The sequence below is a fragment of the Lynx canadensis genome, chromosome A2 (assembly GCF_007474595.2).
Source record: "Lynx canadensis isolate LIC74 chromosome A2, mLynCan4.pri.v2, whole genome shotgun sequence".
NCBI lineage: Eukaryota > Metazoa > Chordata > Mammalia > Carnivora > Felidae > Lynx > Lynx canadensis.
The window spans coordinates 20,425,744-20,447,451 of NC_044304.2; the positions used below are offsets into that span (position 1 = coordinate 20,425,744).

Genomic DNA, 21,708 nt, shown 5'->3' on the forward strand with positions numbered 1-21,708 from the left:
ACATAATTGGACAGCCATGGCTTCCTGGCTGAGAGGTCAGCTTCTGACACCTACCAGCCCAGAGCAGTGGGTAGAGACCTGGCCTAATAAGGATACTTAGGGACCAGGGGCTTTCTGAGGTCTCTATCCCCAAGTTCCATGGAAAAGGATAAAAAGCTCTCTGCCATCAGAGGGGCAGAATGGAGACTGTGGGAGCCCTGTCCCTCCCTGGCCTTTTCCAAGCCACAGTCCCACCATCACCCGCTGTCCCCGCCCAAGAAGCTGCAAGAGACAAGGCCCAAAAGAGGAGGCTTTTAATACAAAGAGGGCAGGGCCTGGCCTGGGAAGGACTTAAATAAAGTGGAGAGGAGTCAGGAGCCGGCAGTGGGGGGCCTGGGGGCCCTGCGGAGGGGGATGATGCAGACGGAGTTCCGAGCCTCTTTGATGCGCCACCAGCGGCCAAGCCTGCAGAAGACAAAACGAAAGGAGCAGCTGAGGCCAGGCCCAGCCCCCACCACCCCCAGTCCCACCAGGTACCCCAGCTTCACCACCCTCACCCCTCCAAGGATGCCTCATACCTGTGCTCCTGCCCCACCCCAGCCACCAAGAAATCCCCAGAGGTGGAGAACTTGAGGCTATTGATGAAGCCCACCTGAGAAGAGGGAGAGACATGGGAGGATGTGAGAACAGATTCCCCCAACACCACAGCCCCAGCCTCACAGCCAAGGGCTTGGCCTCAGCAGGCCAGGTTAAATCCCTGCTCTGCCTCCTGCACCCAGACCAGCCCTTGACCTGTCAGGGCCTCAGCCTCCATACCTGTGAGGTGGATGATAACAGAGCAGCAGCCGCACAGTGAAATTTGTGAGGATTTAAGGAGACAGTGTATGCCAAGTACGTTGGGTGTCAGGGGTAGCCCAGGGCTTAGCTCCTGGCTGTGGGATCCTAGAGACCCCATGACCATCATCAAGCCCTTCACTGTCACCAGATGTCGCTGACCATCCTGCCACTATCCCTTAGGGTGCCACACGTTCACAAGCCCTAGACTGGTGTCAATCTGGCACCAGCCTCACAGAACCCATCACAGCACCAGGCCCTCCATGGCTCTGCACACAATGTTCCCTGCCTTGTCCCTGCCTTGTTCCCCTGCACCCAGGACAAGGTAGGGAGAAGAAAAGGGGAAAGGGGAGGAAGGGAAGAAGGAAGAGGAAAAAGGAGGGAGGGTTCCTGTCAGGTCCTATGCTAGGAGCTGGGACTATAAAAAAGAGAAGTCATAGCTGGCCCTGACCTGAGGAGCCTCCATTCTGGTAGGAAAATACAGTAAGGGTCTAATTCCAGGGGCCACGAGCTCCTGGGCCTCGGGACTGTGGCAAAGACAGGCTGGGCACTAGAGCCCCACTCACCAAGGGGATGTCACAGAGGGGGTCAAGCCGTCGGAAGCCCTCCCCACACTGCCAGAGCCGCACGCGAGAGCTGTGGGAGCCTGTGGGAGACAGGGAGACAGTGGGCACCCCCACGCCAGCCCACCCTGCAACCCCCTCCTCCCTGCCTCAAAGAGCACCCACCTGTAGCCACAAGGTCCGTGTTGAGAAGGGCTGCCACCGATGACACCCAGAAGGGCTGCTCCAGGCCTGGCTCCCCCTGCAGCCCATGGGCCTCACGCTGCAGGGCAAGTGGCCGCTTCTTAGAGAGGCCCCACAAGGCCACAGAGCTGCGAACGGAGAATATGATCATGAGGGGCTGGGGTAGGGCAGAAAGGCCACTCAGCGGAAAGGAATCACACCAGCCACACAGGGGGATTCCAGGAGGCAAGTCCAGGAGCAGTGGCAGTGGCACGAGACATCCAAAAGGCAGTTCTTACCCATCGTCTGCACCCGACACCATGTGCTCCTCATTGATGAGCTGGATGCTGTCGATGGAGCCCCTGACAAAAGAAGCAGTAAGGGGCATGGCCCCTCTCCCCAACACCCTTCCCAACCCGGCCCAGCGGATCGCCTTACTGGTGGCCATAGAAGACAAGCTGGGACTCCTCCGGGATCTTCCACACGCGCACCGTCCCGTCTCGGCCCCCGGCCGTCACGCAGCACTCCCTGCTCAGGGCATCCAGCGCGGCCACGGCGTCTTGGTGCCCAAAGCTGGAGGGGGGCAGAGGCAGGATGGGTCACACATGAACAAGCACCCACATCCGCACACCCTGTCCCCGCACACACTCACAGTGTCTCCACATAGGAGTTCTCCGCCACATTCCACACCTTCACAGAGCGGTCGTGGGACGTGCTGTAGAGCTGGTGGGTGCCTCTGCGGAAGGCCAGCCCCTAAGGGTACACAGAGAGCAGGTGAAAGGGGACCTGGACTACGGCAGACGAGACGGGTCAGGCCCAGGGAGGACTTCCCGAAAAGCAGGTCACAAAGCACAGGAGTCAGGGCACACTCCCTAGCCATCAAGCAGCTGCAGACTTCTCAGAGGGCTCCCTGCTTCTTAGGCAAGCCCACTCAGCCTCTCCCAGCTCTTCCCTATCCCTTCACCCCTTTATGTCCTTTACAGTGCCACCGACTGCACAGAAGTACAGGTTCTCTGACCTCAAGGACCCCCTGCCTCATTCACCCCATCACCCAAGCACCGCCAAACATCCATAGTTCCTACCGACACAGCGTCCCGGTGTCCCGTGAAAGTGTACAGGTGCCGGCAGCTCTGGGCCTCCCAAATGAAAATGAGCTTGCTGCGGTCACCCGAGGCCTGTGGAGATGATGACAATGGCCCCAGGCACCCGATGTGTGCCCGGGCCTCTGACCCACTCCCAGGGCCAACCCTGCCTTACAAGGTACTTGCCGTCAGAGGAGATGGCCATGCAGAGGATGTGGCTGCCGTGGCCGGGGGGCTGCCCCTCCACACCCTTCTTGGCTCGTGGGATCACATGAAGCTTCCGTCTGCTCTCAACACTCCCTAACACCAGGAAAGAGAGAGGCTACTGTGACAGAGGAGAGGACTGGCTGGCAACCCCCTCAAGGGGCAGTAATGGGGCTGTGGAAAAGGTCGTGGCCTCAGGGCCAAAGATCTGGCTCAGCCACTGTGAGACCCTGCACAAATCCCCTCAATTTCCTCATCTGTTAAATGGTGACAATAATGCCAAAAAGCAGCCACAAAGCCCCAAAGAAAAGGACAGGATGGAGCTTTGGGACCAAGGGTGCGCGTTCTTCTGGTTTCTCCTGAGGAAAGTACTCCGCTGTCAAAGGGGAGACCCAGGAGGACCAGGAATGCAATCCCAAGACTGCACAGGGCCTCAGGTACCCTCCAGCTGCCCACCTGCAGCATCACTCCTCATTCAATCATTATCCTGCCTCATCATCCCCAGTGACAGCAACACAGAGTCACTAGCGCCACTCCTGGGCAGAAGCTTCCATTGTCATCCAGAAAACACTTCGTTTTTTTTTTTTTAATGTTTATTCATTTTTGGGAGACCGAGAGACAGACTGGGGGAGGGGCAGAGAAAGAGGGAAACACAGAATCTGAAGTAGGCTCCAGGCTCCAAGCTGTCAGCACAGAGCCCGACGCAGTTCTCGAACCCAGGAAGCACGGGATCACGACCTGGGCCGAAGTTGGATGCTCAACCGACTGAGCCACCCAGGCGCCCACAAAAAACACTTCTTCAGGAGCAAACTTACCTCCAGAAGCTTTCCCCATCAGGCCTCGGTCTGCCCTGATTACTCCCTCCTCCGCAGACTAGCCCTCCCCAAAGACCCCTGGTGAGGCTGCACCCCCACCCAGCTGCTCACTCACACTTGATAATGGTGCAGTCTTTGGCAGCAGAGAAGATGGCTGAGTCGTCGGGGGTGATGACCACGCATGTGATGGAGAGCTGGTGCCCCCGCAAGACTTGGATGTCAGCCGGGGCTGGGGCCTGAATCTGGTGGGCAGGGCTGGGTCACTGCGACAGGGGGCAGGAAGGCCCCGACACACACACACAGACACACACACACACACACACACACACACACACACACACGCCATCCTTTCCCACCACCCTGACCAGAAGGCAAAGTGGACACAGAACTGCAAGGATCAGACCCTTATCTGGTCCGTCCTGTCTGCCTTAGTGCTCACCATGTTCCAGAGCAAAGAAAGACCCCCACAGCCTGAGTCCCCAAGCTTACTTACACCAAAGTGCCCTGCCCACTCACCTCCTTTGCCACCGACTTCTGCAGCCTGCCTCTCTGCTCGAGCTGCACAGAGAGGAAAGGGTGAGCTCCCAGGAGCAGGGCCAGCCCCACCCTTCTCTCCTACCACCTTCCCTCTACACTCACCACGTCCTCCTTCAGGCGCCCTGCCACCTGGTCCTCCTCAAATGCCTGGGCCTCAGCCTTCTCCTCCTCTGTGCAAGGACAGACCAGACCAAGTAAACCGAGGCCGAGACTCCACTTCTCCCTTCCCATCCCCACCACCACCACCTCCATCCTGGGCCCCAAACACTCAAGCTGTGGTCCATGGAAAGTTTAGGATGCCTTGGGCAAAGGAGGGGTCTCCTCCTGCCTACCCCCTGCCTTTACTTAGAGATAAAGTAAGCTGAAGGTCTGGCCCAGCCCAGGAGGCCCGTTACTCTCCTAGCCATTCTCCCCCAGGGCCACTGGCACCAGGAGCTCTGACAGCCCACCAGGTACCTGCATCAGTCACCCATCAGGTACAGCAGGCAGCCTTAAGCACAGACCCTGAACTCACAGGCCCAGTGCATGGGCTCACCTTGTTGCCTGAGCTGCTCCAAGTAGAGTTTGGCCAAGCGCAGCTTCTTTTCCTGGGCTGTCTCCTCCAGCTCCTCCTCCTCTTCCTCCTCAGTCCTCCTGGGAGCTAGGCTGGGGGTGGGGAGGGGCTGGCTCTGAGGGGGCTCACCCCGCTCCTCTAGCCCCTACGACCATGCCTCGTTGCTGCTTCCCGACACTCAACCGCCCCCATCCCTGCCAGCCCTCATGGCCAACGATTACACATGTAGAAAACCAAAACAGGTGACTTACCAAATTGAAAGGACCTACCCAGTGCCCGACATAAGGGTGAAAAGAGACCCCAAACCCAAGAAGATCACTGTGAAGTTTCTCAATTCTAGAGGGAAAGAGAAGGTTCTACAGGCTGCTGACAAAAGGTTAAATACAAAGGGTCAGGAATCAAAAGGCTTCAGAAGTCTCAACAGCAACACTGAAAGCAGGCAGGCAAAGGAGCCTCACACACAAAATTCTGAAGGAAAATGTGAACTCCTGGAAGGCCATGCCAGTTACTATCAGATATACAAGGTGCCACAAGATTGGTCTTTTCTACACCTCATTTAAGGATGGGGATGTGCTCCCCAAACAAGAGGATAAACTAAGAATGAGAAAGGCATGGGAGACAGGGAATAGGAGATCCAACATGAAAAGCAGAAAAGGTAAATCCCAGAACCACCCCCAGACAGGGGAGCAGCCAGCCCAGGTCTGAAAAAAGGACCCAAGAGGCAGACACGCTGGGATGTCATTGCCTCATCCTCACCTTGGATGCCACCTCACTATGGATGCCATAGCACCATCCTCTACCTTGAGGACAGGATTCCAGGTGAAGCTTAACTGGTCTTGGCTTGACCTTGTGCTGAAGTTTCTGCTTTCCCTTCCACGCCCCACTCCCTACCCCAGCTGAGGGCACTTTCTTTACTCAAGACAAGTCCTACTTTGACTTGCTCCTGGGAGCTAGAGGTAGGTCACAGGAACCGTCCCTTCTGATCACATGCCTAAAGATACCTAGTCCCTGTCAAATGCCCCAGTTGTTCCCCAGGACTCATTCATGACCCTGCCCACAACTTTCCCAGAAAGGACCTTGGAAACTCTCAAGGAAGCCGAAGCTAAATCAGGTCACAGAGACCATTTAGTACTCAGTGCTCAGCAAGCCTTCAGCCAACAGGGTTGGTGGCTGCCTTGCTAACCAGCCAAGGTTAGAACTTGCACTCCGTTTACCCAAACGAATCGGTCTATTGTTTAGGGGTTCACACATAGGAGACAGAACTCTAAAGGAAAGCAAAGGAAATATACATTGTATTGTATAATTCCACTCATTTGATGTTCTGGAAAAAGCAAAATCCAGGGACAGTAGTTAGCAGGGACTGGAGGCAGGGCAGTAACTGACCACAAAGGAGTGGGGGGGAGTTCTGGAGTGTGATGAAACCCTTCTATACCTTCACAGTGGTGGTCGTTATACAACTACATGTGTTTAACTCACAAACTGTACGCTAAAAAAGGTGAATATTACTATATGTAAATTGTATCTGAATGAAAAAAATGAAGAAGAGAAGGAGAAGGAGGGGAGAGAGGAAGAAGGGGAGACCAAAGAAATGATTAACTCAAGTCAGGAATGCAGTTGGGGCTTCCAAGTTTCCGCAAATGGTCTAGTTCCTAACCTAAGGGGTGGGCGCACAGAGGTTCATCATTTCACCACTGCTCCCTATAGTACAAACGCGTTTCATGAACTCTTCTGTATCTCATACATTCACAACACATTCTTTAAACGTTAAAAGTATTTGGCACAGGGCCAGACACACACCTGCCCAGAGTAACCTTGAGAGAAAATATATATCTCTGTGAGCAGGTTAAGGCCAACATGTACTCAGTTTTAGAAGCTGAATTTCTAAGGCCAACTCTAGGATCCATCCCCTGATATGACAGACTCCATTCCACAGGCTCAGGACTTGACACTTTGCTAGCGTCCTCTGAAACCCTGCATCATGCCCCACCCCTGTCACCTGCATAATGAGGGAGGTATTAAAAGCCCTCCACAATCTGGATGCAGCCAACACCTACCTTTCCATCCTCTCCATCTCCCAGTCTGGCAGTTTTACATACAAATTTGACAATTTACATACAAAAAGCCTTAGACTTTTCTCTGATCTCTGAGTGTCCTCCCTACCTCTACATGAGGGACTCCTCTTCATCTCTCCAGGCCCTATTTAAATGTTCCCTCACCTGTCTCCAGAACACAGAGCTGTAGAATACACATCCTATTACAACAGTTTTGTCTTCACCTGCCTGCTGATCTCTATTCTCAACAGTAAAGCCAGTACCTGGCGTATGTTGAGAGTCAGCGGGGAGAGCAGCAATTGTAAAATTGTGGGAAAGCAGATGAAGAACTAGCAAGCATTTCTTGCATTCCACTTCCCTTACCAGCCAGTCCAGCCTGTGCTCAGGTCCCTGCCAATGAGGGAGCTCTCACTGGTCTCGCATTGGGACCCTGCAGGGAAGGAGATGAGACTTCTCAATCTCCTCAAGATGAGACCTACTCATCAGGGTTAGAACTGGAGGAAAGAGCCAAGATCTAAGAGCCAAAAAGGCGGGAAACCTGGGTTCTAGGCCCAGCTCTGCCCACACTCACTGAGTCTTCCATACACCATGGGCCTCAGTGTCCCCTTCCCCCAGTGGAAGAAAGCTCACCTCTCACTCTCGGAGTCGCTGGAGATCTCCTCATTCATCTTGCCGCCTCCCTTGGACTTGCCCTTCTCCCCGGCAGAATCCGCCTGAGAATTAAATAATCCTTTCGTTGGTCAAGGGTCCCAACCACCCCGGCACTGTGCAAGAGCCCTTTCCGATCCCTCGAGAGCCACGGGACTAGGAAAGGCGGTGGCCCCCCGTCTCAAGTGCAAGGCCTTCCAGGATTTGGCCCGCGGAGAGAGGGACGAAGCTGACTCCAGCTGGAATCCCGAAAAAAGGGCCACGGAGGGGCCGGGGGCCAGGGTGTCCGTAGGAGATGACGGTGGTCCCAGTAACGGACTGACTCTGGCCTGCAGAAGAGCCAGACTCACCTTCCGCCGCCGCTTGCCGGCCCCTGCACCGGCCCCGGCCCCCGAGGCCGACCTTCCGCGTTTTCGAGCCGCCGCTGCCGCCGACATGCTGCCCACCTTGCGTGTAAGGACCGCCACGGAGAACTCACGTGGCTGCTAAACCCAGGCGGTCTGGCAAGACTCCGGGCCCGGATAGGCTCCCATTGCCCGGTGAGCCCCGCCTCCCACAGCTCCATTGGGTCCTTCTGTAAACTCTGCCACGCCCCCCAAGCGTCCATAGGGTAAACGCTTGTGGCCACGCCTCCAACAGTTCCTACAGGCTCCCGCGCCAGTCTCCAGTAGGTAGCAAGCCTCTCCGGGCGCTTCCGGCACAAGGCAGTGGCGCGTGCGCTCTGCTTCATGCTGACGTCCAAGGGCGGGTCGGAAGAGACGGGCTTTCTCTGTGTTTGCGGCCCTTGAACGCTGGGAGGTGTCAGAGATGCAGGGTTTCACGTCTCGGAACGTGACTCCTCCCCGTCGGGGGCGGGGGCAAGAACGAACCAGCCTGGCACTAGATAACCCGGGGAATCTAGGCAGCCTCGAGAAGAGGTAGGCAGTGCCTGCACTAGGGTCCAAGGTCATTGGCAACCGGCGGACTTGTACTGCGCACTTCTGGCCAGACAAGCGGCGCTCAGGATGCGTCAGTCCCTTAGGCCTTGGCTGTATCCCTATCAAGTGTCCATGGGTCCGTGGGACAGGCTGCCGGCCTCCTCCTGCCCAGCCTCTGACTCACTTGACTGATGGCCAGATAGCTAGAAAACCACACCCCCCACTCCTGTGTTGCCCCTGCCCCCACCTCTGGCGATTGTAGGGAAATCACTCTCCAAGTCACACCTAAGGTTACAGAGGGTTGCTAGACAAGGCCCTAGAACTGGAACTGCTGTGGGGGTCCTGATAGTAGACCTAGTGGCCGCCACTAGCCGCCAGGTCACGGCTTCTTTCTCCTAGGTGAGTGCCCTATGATCCAGCCCACAGCCCTCCGCAGGGCAGGGCAGGGATGGGTGGGACTGGCCCTTGCCCTCTGGCAGTTCAAGGCCACTGATCTCACACCCTGACTGGCACCCCAGAACTTTTGAACCCCTTGGGAATGAATGGTTTCTGGGCCCCTGGGTCGCACGTTCTGGAGGGACACATCTGGCCCCAGGAGTGTGGCCCCGGGGAGCTACTACTGCCCACTGTCCTCCATAGTTGGGTGACTCAGCCTAGCAACCATGTCAGGCCCATCTGAGTCAGCTGAGACAGGGGAGGAGCAAGCAGTACCCAGGGAGTGCTCTGAAGGGAGGAGGAGCCCAGAAGCAAGAGGAAGGAGATTCTCCTTTCACTTTCCCTCCCTCATCAGGACATACTGGATTGCTAGAGGATAGGGAACCACTCTTCCTTGACCCTGGGCAGACTGTACAGGGTCCTGGCCTGGCCCCTCTGAATGGGAAAAGGGAAAGGTGACTGGTACAGAGAGCTGGTTTTGGTCTGAGTCTGGGAATGGGGAAATGGAAGCAGGGGGAGACAGTGGCTTGAGGGTGGGGGGTTGGGGGCAGAACACCAAAGGGCAAACCCAAAGTGGGGCAAGCTGGTGCTGTGCCAGCCAGGTGGAATGCAGAGTCCACGAAGCCCTGAGGGACCCCTCTGTGCCCCAGAAGAGCCATGGCTCCAAAGCGCAAGCCCCCGGTGCAACATGCGGGTCCTGAAAAAAAGAAGGGGCGTCAGGGGGCAGAGGAGGAGGACAGCTTCCACTCCACTGCCAAGGCTCTCAGAGCTGCACCCACGGAGAAGCACATAGTCCGAGTGGATCCAGCATGCCCACTCAGCCACAGTCCCAGGACTCAGGTAAGCTGTAGGCCCCATCCAGTCTTGGAGCCTACTCCTTCCTAGGTATAAATACACTCAGACCTACTCTGCTTCCCACTGGGGCTTGTTTCTGGCCTGATAGGTCAAGGTCCCAAGTAAGCTATATTCTCCCAAGACCCCAAAGGTCATGGAGGGTTATATACCATCAGATCCAGGCAGGTCATGTCTGTTCTTCAGACCCCAGAGCAGGCCCCTGAGCTTCTTAGGCCTCCCCCTGCCACACTTAAGGCAGGGCTGTGACCCCTCAGTCTTCCCAGGGCTCACTATGTCCCCTAAAGCATCCCCACAGAGCCATGTCCCCTGAGATCCCTTGCATGGCAGGGTCATGTCCTGTCAACCCCCCAGGGCAGAACCAATGTCTCTCTCTGATTCCCTGACACAGAGCACAGCCATGTCCTCCCAGAACTCCCCCAACTGCCTGGGTTGAGTCATGTCCCCTCAGTCTGTGTCCCCCAGGGCAGAACCGTGACCTCCTCAAGCCTTCTCTGACAGGGCCTCCTCCGATGCCCCAGTGCAGCATGACTCCTTCCCCATCAGACCCCGGTCATTGTGCAGCTGGGTACCCTGTCTCATTCAAGGGCAGCCCAAGCCAGCCTGCCTTCCCTATGCCCCCTCTGGCCCCAGGTGCATGAAGACTACGCCTGCACCCTGAACCAGACCAACATCGGGAGCAACAACAACAAATTCTACATCATCCAGCTACTGGAAGAGGGTGACCGCTTCGCCTGCTGGAACCGCTGGGGTCGTGTAGTGAGTGCCACCTTCCCACCCTGTGCCCACCTCCTCCCCACCTCTCCCTTTACAATACATGCCCCCTACTCCCCCAGGGTCCCCACAACTTACTCAGCTGCCGACCACACCCCCTCCCCACTTCTGACTACCCAGGGGCTCTTGGCACAGCAGAGGGGAACTAATGTCCACAGTGGGTACTGTCGCAGGCACACCCCTGAAGGTTGTTGGTTGCAGGGAGAAGTGGGCCAGTCAAAGCTCAGCTATTTCGTGTTACTGGAGGATGCAAAAAAGGACTTTGAGAAGAAGTTTCGGGACAAGACCAAGAACAGCTGGGTGGATCGGGACCATTTTGTGGCCCACCCGGGCAAGTACATGCTTATTGAAGTACGGGGAGAGGACGAGGCCCAGGAAGCCATGGTGAAGGTGAAGTGGCCAGGGAGGGTGGTGGGCCTTGCGTTGAGGGAGGGGACTAGATGGAGAGACCCAGCCAGTTGTGTTCTGCCACTGTCCAGCTTTGTGGCCTCAGGCATAGACCTCTCTTCTCTGGCCTCAACCTGGCCAGTCTCTGTTTAATGCCAGGTTCTTCTCTGGCTGTGCCCAGCTACTCCTGCTCATTTGTGCCCTCTACCTCTAGATGGTTGGAGGCCCAGTAAGGACCATGGTTCAGCAGGTGCGGCCCTGCTCCCTGGACGCAGCTACACAGAAGCTCATCACCAACATCTTCAGCAAAGACATGTTCAAGAATGCCATGACCCTCATGAACCTGGGTGAGGGGAGAGAGGCCGGACAGGGTTGCAGGGGCCTGGGGGCTGCAAGGCCATGAGACTGAGTCTCCCTGACTTTCCCCACCTCCTAGATGTGAAGAAGATGCCCCTAGGGAAGTTGAGCAAGCAGCAGATTGCACAGGGCTTCGAGGCTCTGGAGGCACTGGAGGCAGCCCTCAAAGACCCTACGGATGGTGGCCTCAGCCTGGAGAAGCCTATCCTCCCACTTCTACACTGTCATTCCCCACAACTTTGGCCGCAATCGGCCCCCATCTATCAACTCCCCTGAGCTTCTGCAGGCCAAAAAGGACATGCTGCTGGTGAGGGTTGGCAAGTGGGTGGGCAGTGGGGCAGACAGACAGACTGGGCAAGGGAGATGGAGGACAGATGGCCAAGAAGGCCCAGATAGGTGGACTGAATGGGTAGGTTGAAGGACAGGGGAGGGGAAGGCCAGGCAGATAGATGGTATGGGGGTGCACAGGTGGGGTGACCATGGTCCCAGTCGTGTGGGAGGGAGGAGGCTGGGAGTCAAGTGGACAGACAAGCTTCCAGTGCCCATCACTTTAGGTGCTGGCAGACATCGAGCTGGCTCAGACCCTGCAGGCAGCCCCTGAAGAGGAGAAGGTGAAGGAGGTACCACACCCACTGGACCGAGACTATCAGCTCCTTAAGCGCCAGCTCCAGCTGCTCGACTCCGAGGCACCCGAGTACAAGGTGGGCCAGGTCCCACAGAGGAGCCTGGCTAATAGCAGGCACTGTCCCTCTACCCATCTGCCCTCCTGGTGTGCAGAGGAATCCCTTGGCCTTGGCCTTGGCCTTCTCTCCCTGTGTCTGAAGGGCCCAAGGAGAGTTCTGGGACTGGGGCACCAGTGGGGGTTTGTCCACACATCTGTCAGCCTCGGCATCCAGCATCTGCTTTCCTTGCAGGTAATATATACCTACTTAGAACAGACTGGCAACACCTACAGGTGCCCTGTTCTTCAACATGTTTGGAAAGTAAACCGAGAAGGGGAGGTAAGAGAGATTCCTCCCAACCCACTCCCCTATCACTATCTGACTCTGAAGGAGATGACCTTAGTTTATGTGCCCATTAGTGAGTCAGCTTAACAACTTGTCAGTTTCCCTCAGACCCAGGTCTTGTGCACGTGTACATGAGTGGATGTGATTGGCCAGAGGGGCCTTTGGCCTTGGTGGTGCTCTCTGAGCATCAGGGAGAAGCACCTGAGCTTGGATAGCATGACCTTTCCTGTTCCCACCTCCTTCCCCCCAGGGAGATAGGTTCCAGGCCCACGCCAAGCTGGGTAATCGGAGGCTGCTGTGGCATGGCACCAATGTGGCTGTGGTGGCCGCCATCCTCACCAGTGGGCTTCGCATCATGCCACATTCTGGTGGCCGCGTTGGCAAGGGCATCTACTTCGCCTCAGAGAATAGCAAGTCAGCGGGCTATGGTGAGATACCCCCGGGGGCCACCTGGGCAGATGCAGGACACCAGGGAGGACCAGGCCCAGTGCTCGCCCAAAAGAGGAAACCTTGAATAGCTACTGACGAGAGTGCTCAGCAGGGCATCCTGAGTCCTATGGGGACTCCGTGGAGGGGCCAGTGGTCACAGACAGGTCAGACAGCCCCAGGCAGCATCTCTTCCTGGAGCAGGTGATGCAGATAGGATGAGCGTGCCAGCCAGATGTGGAGGGGAGTGCAGTGAAAGAGGAGGTTTGGAGGTAAAGAAACTAGGAAGTGGCACACAGGCTGGGAGGCTACGCACACCATGTCAGGACCTCCAAGCACAGCCTGATGATAAGGCTCCAAGCAAATGCCTTGTGTGGACGGGAGGGCTGGGGCCTGGAAGATCAAGGGAGCTTTATCCAGATAGTGATGGGACCCTCACCAGACTTGGTATAGCAGCAGCATCTCAGTGGCTACAGCCTCAGGGAGAGTGACTGAGGCCAGAGGCATAGGGAGGCCATGTTCTTACCCAGGCCAGATGTGATGGGCACACAACCCAAGCAGTGGAGGTGGGGGAAGAAAGAATCTGTGAGAGGGATGTGTGGGAGGTGGGATGGGCAGCATGTGTGACAGGGTTGAAGTATCTCTGATGATCCCCAAGTTTCTGTCCAGAGGTGTCCTCACTGAGGAGACCTCCCCAGACTGGCTCCCCGGCCAGCCCATCATTGGAGACCACCACCACCCACTGATCCAAGAGAGCAAGGTTGGATGGGGCTGATGTTCTTGGATGTCTGAGGTTGCTCAAGGCCAAGAGGACCACCAGGAGGGCAGAAGAGCCTATGAAGGAGTAGAGGGTAGCCTCAGCAGAGCCAGTGCAAGGGGGTCCTAGGCTAGGGGGTGGAGGATGCCAGTGGTAAAATCAACAGAACAGGCCAGAGAGAAAAGGCCTCCACCCTGGATTTGGTCACTGGGAGCCCCTTGCTGATGTTGGTGTCGGGTAGAAGGGGCTGCATACACCTGCTCTCAGGGATCAGAAGAGTGGGGTAAGGGGTGGGGGGGGAGCACAGCCAGGACAAGCGGTGTTTTTAAGGATGCAGGAAGAGTGGGCACTTTCCTGGGCTCGGTCAACAAAGCCAGAGGAGATAAGGATGCAGCAGAAGGGGACCAGGGAGTCAGGTAGGAGGGTCAAGCTTCTTCCCTGTGTCCCCCAGTTACTGGCATGTCCTGCGGAGCCCACCAAATTGGCTACATGTTCCTGGGTGAGGTGGCACTGGGCAGAGAGTACCACATCACCATCGACGAGCCCAGCTTGAAGCAGCCACCCCCTGGCTTCGACAGTGTCATTGCCCGAGGCCACACAGAGCCTGGTGAGTCCTGAAAAGCTAGACAGGCCTGAGGATAGAGACCTGGGGCTGAGCTAGGGGACCAGGATGCTTTCAGGGCATGGTGGGCCCAGGAGGTGGGCAGGGAAGGAGCTGAGGAGAGGGACAAAAAGCAGTAGGCTTCCTCACTATGGTCATTCACTTTGTCATTCGACAAACATTTGCTGATTGAACATATTCCTGGGCATCCAGGAGGGCTTCAACGAAAAGGTGTCATTGAGCATTGAAAGATATAAGTAGGCATTTCCCAGGCAGAGAAATGGGGAGGATACTCCAGGCAGAAGGCCCGGCCTGTGCAGTGGCTTGGAGATTGCAAGGGGGGGAATGAGCAGGTGTTCCCTGTGGCAGAAGTGGAGAGCATAGGAGGCAGAACTTACTGGTAAAGCCAAGGACCAGTGACCCTTGAGTCACCCATGGCCCTTGCTGTGCCCTGCAGATCCAGCCAAGGACACCGAGCTGGAGCTGGATGGACAGCGAGTGGCGGTGCCCCAGGGCCAGCCCGTGCCCTGCGCAGAGTTCAGCAGCTCCACCTTCTCCCAGAGCGAATATCTCATCTACCAAGAGAGCCAGTGTCGCCTGCGCTACCTGCTAGAGGTTCATCTCTGAGCTGTCCCCCTACCCTTGCCCCGGGGCCTGCTGGCCGCTAGACCATCATCTCAACCTTCCTGCCCATCCCCCATATCACCCCTTCTTTTTTTTTTTTTTTTTAATTTTTTTTTTTTAATGTTTATTTATTTTTGGGACAGAGAGAGACAGAGCATGAACGGGGGAGGGGCAGAGAGAGAGGGAGACACAGAATCGGAAACAGGCTCCAGGCTCTGAGCCATCAGCCCAGAGCCTGACGCGGGGCTCGAACTCACGGACCGCGAGATCGTGACCTGGCTGAAGTCGGACGCTTAACCGACTGCGCCACCCAGGCGCCCCCATATCACCCCTTCTTGCCCCCAGATCTCCCTCTTGTGTCCCAGACAGTGATCCCCCCTCCCTCCAATCCTTGCTAGCCCTGGCATGGCTGTGGCCCCAGAGTCTCACCTCCTAAGGTGATGGGCATGATGGGCTGCCATTATTACTGGGGCACAGATACAGCAGCCCATTCAAGTTAGAGGAGCACAGACTGAGAGTGGGCAGAATCCCAGATCCATCTGGGCTGTCCACCCTGGCCCAGGTTGTCTGTCCGAGAGGTGTGAGCACCAGGGTAGGCTAAACTTCAAGCATGCACAGCAAGCTTATTAAATATTGTATCTGCTCACTCCCTGGCCTCTGCTTGTCTGTGCCGCAGCTGCACCAGGCCCAGGCCTCCTTTTCTCTTGTTGGGAACCCACTACACCGCATAGCCGCACCAGCCCACTCCAGGGAGCAAGCACTCACAAGGTTGATGTGGGATGCACACGCATGCGCGCACACACACACACACACACACACACGCACGCACAGGTCGATCTACATCCAAGTCTGCAACAACTAGCCTCCTGATCATTGAGCCTTCAAAGGGGGATTCAAAACTGTTGGGCATCTGGAGACTCACCTGGGCATCTGGGGACTCATTTGGCCCAGACACAGCCAGGCAAATCAAGCATTCCTGTCTTGGGGCCAAGCATCCATATGTATCTTACATCTGAATATTACTAAGTTCAGCACATATCCATGGAATACTGCTGTACAATCAGGAATGACAGCCACCCCCAGGTAACCCTGTCCACAAATGGGGTGCAGGTACTAGAGAGCAATCAGGATCCAGTCCGGGGTCTCACACTGCATTTAGTTGTTGTGTCTCATCCGTCTCTTTCAGTCTGAAGCCATTCCTCAGCCCTTCTTGTCCCTTCATGACTTTGACATTCTTGACACTCGTGAAGGGGATGGGCCAGTTGTTTTACAGACTAACTGAAAATTTGGGTTTGTCTGATGTTTTGTCATGATCAGATTTGGGTAGTGCAGTTTGAGCAGGGACGTGACCTATGTGATGTGTCTTCGGTGCATTATATCCAGAGGGACATGTCCCATTCTAGGTGATGTTAATTTTGATCTCTTAAGGTGGTGACCACCAGGTTTCTCCACTGGAAAATTACCATTTCTCCTATTTGTAATTAATCAGTAATCTGTGGGAAAATATTTTGAGGTGTAAGTGTCCCATTTTTCCTGGACTTTCACCCACTAGCTTTAACATCCACTGGTGACTTTTACCTGGAATCAATGACTTAAATCAATTTTTGGTAAGATGGTTGCAAATGACAGTTATCTAATCCCACCATTTCTTTTATATTTATTGATACTAGTCCTTTTTCTTTCTTTATTATCCATATGGACTTGTGGATTCTTATTTTATGCATTAGGTTATAATCCATTACTATAATTATCCTGATCTTCAAAATGCCCCAGATTTTGCCAGCAGAAGGCCCTTCAAACTGATTCCTGGATCTATGTCATTTTCTGAGCACTTCCTTACTTTCTGGCATCACAAGATTTTCCAGGCTCATCTCACACAAACCCAAATCAGCCATTTCTCCAAGGAGCCCTGGTTCCCTAGAGCAGGAAATGGTATTTAGCATCCCAGATTTGGGCAGTAGGTATGCTCCTTAGTTCTGGGGTGTCATTGCTTGTAAGTTCTTGTAGTAAAGAGAGCCAGGAAATACATATATGTAAATAAATTAACACATCTGTCTGTCTATATCTATTTCTTCAATTCTAATCCAACACCACAGGGCTCTTCCATTCTTCCTCAAATACATATTTAAAAATCTCTTTTCTCTAACAGTCAGAATCTTGGTTTCCATCAACCTTAATATATTTACTTATCACTAAATCCCATGTGAAAAGGGGCTTCAGAATTGCTACACCTGTACCATTATGAAAAACAAACCTAAGTCAAGCTCCAGATGTATTGAATTTTATTCATGACCACCCTCTAGACTGAGGGTCAATGGTCAAAGCAGCAGTTTGAGCACAGGTTCAAATGTTATTTGGATGAGCTATTTATTTCTCTTCAGTGTGGCTGTTATGCATTTGAAATACAGGGAGGTTCATTTGTTCCTGTTTATAGTTCACTTTCAGGGAGTTTCCCTCATCTTCATTGATTTGTTTTTTTCAATCCATAGAACATTAACAGAGTCCCCAAAAGTCCAATCTTTTGGACATAAGCATGCACTCCGAAAAGTGTCCTTCTCCAGCCTTTCACTCCATTCCCACCAACCTGCTGCAGTTTCTGATTTATCCTTCCTTCATTTCTTTGTGCAAATTAAACCAAAAAAACCCCACATAAACTATGAAGTGTTCCATTTTCCCCCCATTTTTAATTGAGTAGGACTGTTTTGGTGGGAGGGGGCACTCTCCAACCCACCATCGTCTCTGTCCCTCCCCTAGCACCTTTCCCAGCCCACGTTTCTCATTTGCTATTCCCACTTGGCCCTTCTGAACCCTCCCCAGGCTCTGGTGGCTCAGGCACTGCCCCAGCCCTGCAGGCCCAGCTGGGCAGGGAGAAGACGAAGGAGAACGTGTTGGACTTCCCCTTACTCTCAACCAAGACCTCAAAAATCCAGCTTCACCTCCTAGAGGCAAATACCTGTGTTCAAATTGTGGCCAAGCTCAGGAAGTGGTGCCTGTGTGGACAGAGCCCAGGAAGCAGGTGACCTGGGTTCCAGGTACAACTTAGCTGTGTGATTTGGGACACATTCCTTACCTCTCTGAGTGCCAGTTTTCTCATTTGAATAATGGAGAATTGGATCAGGCCCTTCAAATTCCAGCAGGAAATGAGTCAAATCTGGAGGTTCATGCCCTGGTGGCTACCATCTAGCTCTATACAACGCTGATCATGTGCCTGGGGTGGGTTCTAGGGGCACAGGCACGAGCAAGACACAGCCAAAACCCCTGCTCTCATGGACCTTACAGGCTAGTACAACAGGCTGTAAACAAGCACATGCATAGATATGAAATTTATCAAGTAGGGAAAGTGCCAGGAAGAAAAATAAGTCAGGGTAAAAGAATTAGTGATGGGAAGGTGGGGGGATGTTAGAAAAGATGGTCACTGAAGGCCTCTCTCAAGCAGAGCCCTGAATTAGGTGAAGGACTAACTCCTGGACAGATCTGAGGGAAGCATATTCTGATAGAGGAAATAGCACATGTGAAGATCCTGAGGTGGAAACCAGTTTGACATGTTGGAGGATCAGCAAGATGGTTGCTATGGCTGGAAGTGTGGTCATCAAGAAAGAGTGTGAGGTCAGAAAGGTGGGGAGAGGCCAACTGGGCACAGAGGAGCTGAGAGTCTATTCTGATGATGGGAAGCTCTGAGAGGGATAACAGCAGGATCGTGACATGATCTGATTTGTTTTTAGAGGGATCCACTTCAGCAGCTGTGTAGAGATGGACTGGAGGGTGTGTTAATGAAGATCCATCAGCAAAGCTAAAATCACCCTGGGGATTCCAGACAAGGGGAATTTGATACAGGAAAGAAACTGAACTACCAGAGGGGATGGTGAGGCAATCCAAAGATTAGCAACAGCAGGAAGTTGCTACCACCCTTAGGCTGGAGGGATAATGGAAGGAAATGATATTCCACCATGGGAAGCCAGGGTCTCCCTTCAGGTGTGGAACGACAGAGGGGGCTGCGTGAAGGAGAGAGAGGCTGTCCTCCACAAAGGACAGTAGATTCAGAGCCCCAGGCTGAGAGCATGAGAGGGAAAATACCTCGGCTTCTTCCCTCCCTCCACCCTCCAGTCTTCTGCTAACTTCCATTAGCTGAATACACCCAAAAACCAGCTATAAAGAACCCTAAGAAGTACAGTTCCCTGGAAGGCGGAGCACTGGGGAAGACTGGGGAATGGATCTGAGGACAAACAAATGACTGCATGAGGTGCAGAGGCAGAGGCCAGGAGATCAGTTGAGAGGATGCTGAAGTGGTTCGGGTGAGGGGTGGTGGTGGGAGAAATGGCTGGATTCACACATATTAATGGATTGGACATGGGGCCTGGGGGAAGGGAGACATTAGTAAAACCTTCTGAGATGGGGAAGACTCTGAGAGGAGCACATTGAGGAGAGAGGTCAAGAGTCATGGTTCTGTTTTGGACATAGGAAGTTTAAGGCACCCAGTAGTCAAAGTACTGGGGGAGATGTTGGAGAGGCAGGGGAGAGAAAGGAGCTTCGGATATTAGTCAAACCACCAGGGCATAGAAGGGGGTTGGACAGGGGACTGGGTGACTTCACCTGGGGGCATATGCCCCATTAGAGTCACATGGCTTTCCCAGAGCCAACCACCTCAGGTGTGGGGGGATGCCATACACTGGCTGGGACTGGGTTTTGCACCTTAGGAAAACAGAGGGTGGGGATCTTGCTCTCCCAACCCCTAACCCTGAGAATTGGGGAGGGGTGGTTTCTTAAAGGAAACTCAGGGTGCTCTTAGCAGAAGGGACTTGTTTGCTAACAGCAAAAACAAAACCGAACAAAAAAACAGCAGTCGAAATGGTAACTACACTTAGCGTGGTTTTGTAATGTATAGAATTGTTGAATGTACACCTGAATTAATATATGTCAACTATACTTCAATTAAAACAACAAAAAACCCCAAGAGTTTCCCCCAAAGCCTCCTCTTATTAATTCCACACACTATCATGAAGCACCTAGTCTGTGCCAAGTTAATCCTTGTGGAGAGCCTACTATGCGCCACATCCTACAATGTTTTTCCCTCACTTTTCCTAGCCTCCTCTCTGAGAGAACTAGCCCTCCTGTAGCCCTCCCCGCTGCAGCCCTTGTCTTACTGGTACCCCAGTTTCCCCTCAGGACAAAGGCTGAATAATCTGATTACCCCCACTGGTGGAGATGAGAAGGGAGAGCATGTGGAGGACCACTTCCTGCCCTGGGGAAAGGCAGAGCAGGGTCCCACAGACTCTGAAGCCCCCACTCTGATGTCTCAGTCTAGACTCCAGCCTGTGCCTGCTCTGGGCCCCCCTCCAGAGGCACCCCCAGCTCCTCCACAGCACAGTCTCCAGCCAGCAGCTGGCAGCTGCTAGGACCCAGGGGGCTGGTGCCAGGCCCTGCTCCTCCCTTGCCAGCTCTGTCTCTAAAGGGCAACATCAGAGTGTCAGCCAGTACCATCTCCAGCAGAGGCTGAGTTGCGGCGGTAAGGGGAGAGAGCAGAAGTCCCAGCCTTGCATCCCTCCATGGGGCCGCCCAAGCCCCTGAGAGGATGGCAGCCTGGGCGATGGAGCCAGCACCGGGGCATCCTGTGAGGTGAGGGGCCAGAGGAGCAAGGGACAGGTGATGGGAAGGGGGGAGGGAAGACGCTCCATTTCGCTCTCTGCAGCCCAGCACAGGGTGAAGCCTGAGCGCTCCAATGGCCAACACCACAGTGCTGAACACCTCAGAAGTCGCCGTCACGGCAGGGTTGATCCTGGCGGCTGTCGTGGAGGCAGCAGCACTGCTGGGCAACGGCGCGCTGCTGGTCGTTGGTGCTGCGCACCCCAGACTGCGTGACACGCTCTACCTGGTGCACCTGTGCGTCGTGGACCTGCTGGCGGCCGCCTCCATCATGCCGCTGGCCTGCTGGCCGCAGCCACCGCCCGGGCTGGGCCGCGTGCGCCTGGGCCCCGCGCCGTGCCGCGCCGCGCGCTTCCTCTCGGCGGCGCTGCTCCCCGCCTGCACGCTCGGGGTGGCCGCGCTCGGTCTGGCGCGCTACCGCCTCATAGTGCACCCGCTGCGGCCGGGCGCGCGGCCTCCGCCGGGCCTGGTGCTCACGGCCGTGTGGGCCGCCGCGGGGCTGCTGGGCGCGCTCTCCCTGCCTCGGCCGCCGCCCGCTCCACCCCGGCTCCAACGCGCTGCTCCGTCCTGGCCGGTTGGCCTCGGGCCCTTCCGGCCGCTCTGGGCGCTGCTGGCCTTCGCGCTACCGGCCCTCCTGCTGCTCGGCGCCTATGGCGGCATCTTCCTCGTGGCCCGCCGTGCGGCCCTGCGGCCCCTGCGGCCCCCGCGGCCCGCGCGCGGCTCCCCGGCCGCGCTCCGACTCTCTGGATAGGCCGCCTCTCCATCTTGCCACCCCTCCGGCCTCGCCTGCCTGGGGGCAAAGCAGCCCTGGCCCCAGCCCTGGCCGTGGGCCAGTTCGCAGCCTGCTGGCTGCCCTATGGCTGTGCGTGCTGGCGCCCGCTGAGCAAGCCGCAGTGTGCTGAGGCGCCCCGTCACCTGGGTGGCCTACTCGGCCTTCGCGGGTTCACACCCTTCCTGTATGGCCTGCTACAGCGCCCCGTACGCCGGGCACTGGGCCGCCTTGCCCGCCGGGCTCTGCCCCAGCCCCCCGCGGACCTGTACTCTCGGGCCTGGCACCTGCCGACATTTCTGCAGCACCTCCAGGGACCTTCATTGCGCCCTGCCCTAGGGCCCTCCTGGGGCACCAGAACAAGCCCCAGATTTGCCAGAAGGGGAGAACCTGAGCATGACAGGGGCCACCTGAGAGGAGATCTGTCTCCCATACTGAGCTGGCACTGGAGAAAGATGGTGGTGTCAGAAGGAGGCCCATCCAAACTCCTGCACAGTTTCCAGGCAGGTGCCTGCCTGGATTTCTGGCTCTGGAACAGGAGAAAGAGGGCCTGCAGCCTGGTGAGGCCAAGAGGCTTCTGGGAGCTAGGGAATCCTGGTTCTGAGCCGTGACTCTGCATAGCTTTGTATACAGACCTACCCTTTCCTAGGCCTGTTTTCCCATTTGTATCCTGGACCATCTCTAAGAGCTCCTCCAGCTAGGTGGGTTTGGACACTCACGGCTAGTCCCCAGGC

The 21,708-nt window shown here is 55.4% G+C and overlaps 3 protein-coding genes and 1 long non-coding RNA gene across 4 annotated transcripts; 2 read left to right on the forward strand and 2 right to left on the reverse strand.

Annotated features, from left to right (window-relative positions):
• Positions 1-275: 275 nt before the first annotated feature.
• On the reverse strand, positions 276-7,911 carry RRP9 (ribosomal RNA processing 9, U3 small nucleolar RNA binding protein). Its single transcript, XM_030306908.1, has 15 exons — positions 7,779-7,911; positions 7,411-7,493; positions 4,712-4,821; positions 4,279-4,346; positions 4,156-4,197; positions 3,755-3,881; positions 2,796-2,920; positions 2,621-2,713; positions 2,191-2,291; positions 1,977-2,111; positions 1,838-1,900; positions 1,542-1,687; positions 1,380-1,459; positions 558-631; positions 276-444 (listed from the first exon to the last, which is right to left on the reverse strand). The coding sequence occupies exons 1-15, from the start codon at positions 7,863-7,865 to the stop codon at positions 351-353; spliced, it is 1,428 nt and encodes a 475-aa protein (XP_030162768.1). The 5' UTR covers positions 7,866-7,911; the 3' UTR covers positions 276-350.
• Positions 7,912-8,281: 370 nt separating this feature from the next.
• On the forward strand, positions 8,282-14,649 carry PARP3 (poly(ADP-ribose) polymerase family member 3). The gene is given in 12 exon segments (XM_030306907.1): positions 8,282-8,345; positions 9,431-9,620; positions 10,266-10,391; positions 10,608-10,796; positions 11,008-11,140; positions 11,230-11,351; positions 11,353-11,457; positions 11,705-11,851; positions 12,065-12,151; positions 12,408-12,585; positions 13,792-13,947; positions 14,399-14,649. Coding segments are annotated over 11 exon segments (1,596 nt in total). The 5' UTR covers positions 8,282-8,345; positions 9,431-9,437; the 3' UTR covers positions 14,569-14,649.
• Positions 14,589-14,966, reverse strand: LOC115508338. Its single transcript, XR_003966982.1, has 2 exons — positions 14,895-14,966; positions 14,589-14,652 (listed from the first exon to the last, which is right to left on the reverse strand). It is a non-coding gene; the product is annotated as an uncharacterized LOC115508338 (long non-coding RNA).
• A 5,234-nt stretch (positions 14,967-20,200) lies between these two features.
• GPR62 (G protein-coupled receptor 62) lies at positions 20,201-21,444 on the forward strand. Its single transcript, XM_030306913.1, is given in 8 exon segments — positions 20,201-20,744; positions 20,747-20,781; positions 20,783-20,929; positions 20,931-20,954; positions 20,956-21,111; positions 21,113-21,145; positions 21,148-21,312; positions 21,314-21,444. Coding segments are annotated over 8 exon segments (1,098 nt in total). The 5' UTR covers positions 20,201-20,281; the 3' UTR covers positions 21,389-21,444.
• Positions 21,445-21,708: the final 264 nt, after the last annotated feature.

What these genes read in the sequence shown, in the direction of transcription:
- RRP9 (XM_030306908.1), bottom strand. Translation starts at nt 7,865, where the DNA reads ATGTCGGCGGCAGCGGCGGCTCGAAAACGCGGAAGGTCGGCCTCGGGG. An exon ending in AGACTGCACCATTATCAAGT is followed by an intron (nt 2,921 to 3,754) that starts GTGAGTGAGCAG and finishes TCCTGGTGTTAG; the next exon opens with GGAGTGTTGAGAGCAGACGG. An exon ending in CCTCTGACGGCAAGTACCTT is followed by an intron (nt 2,714 to 2,795) that starts GTAAGGCAGGGT and finishes TCATCTCCACAG; the next exon opens with GCCTCGGGTGACCGCAGCAA.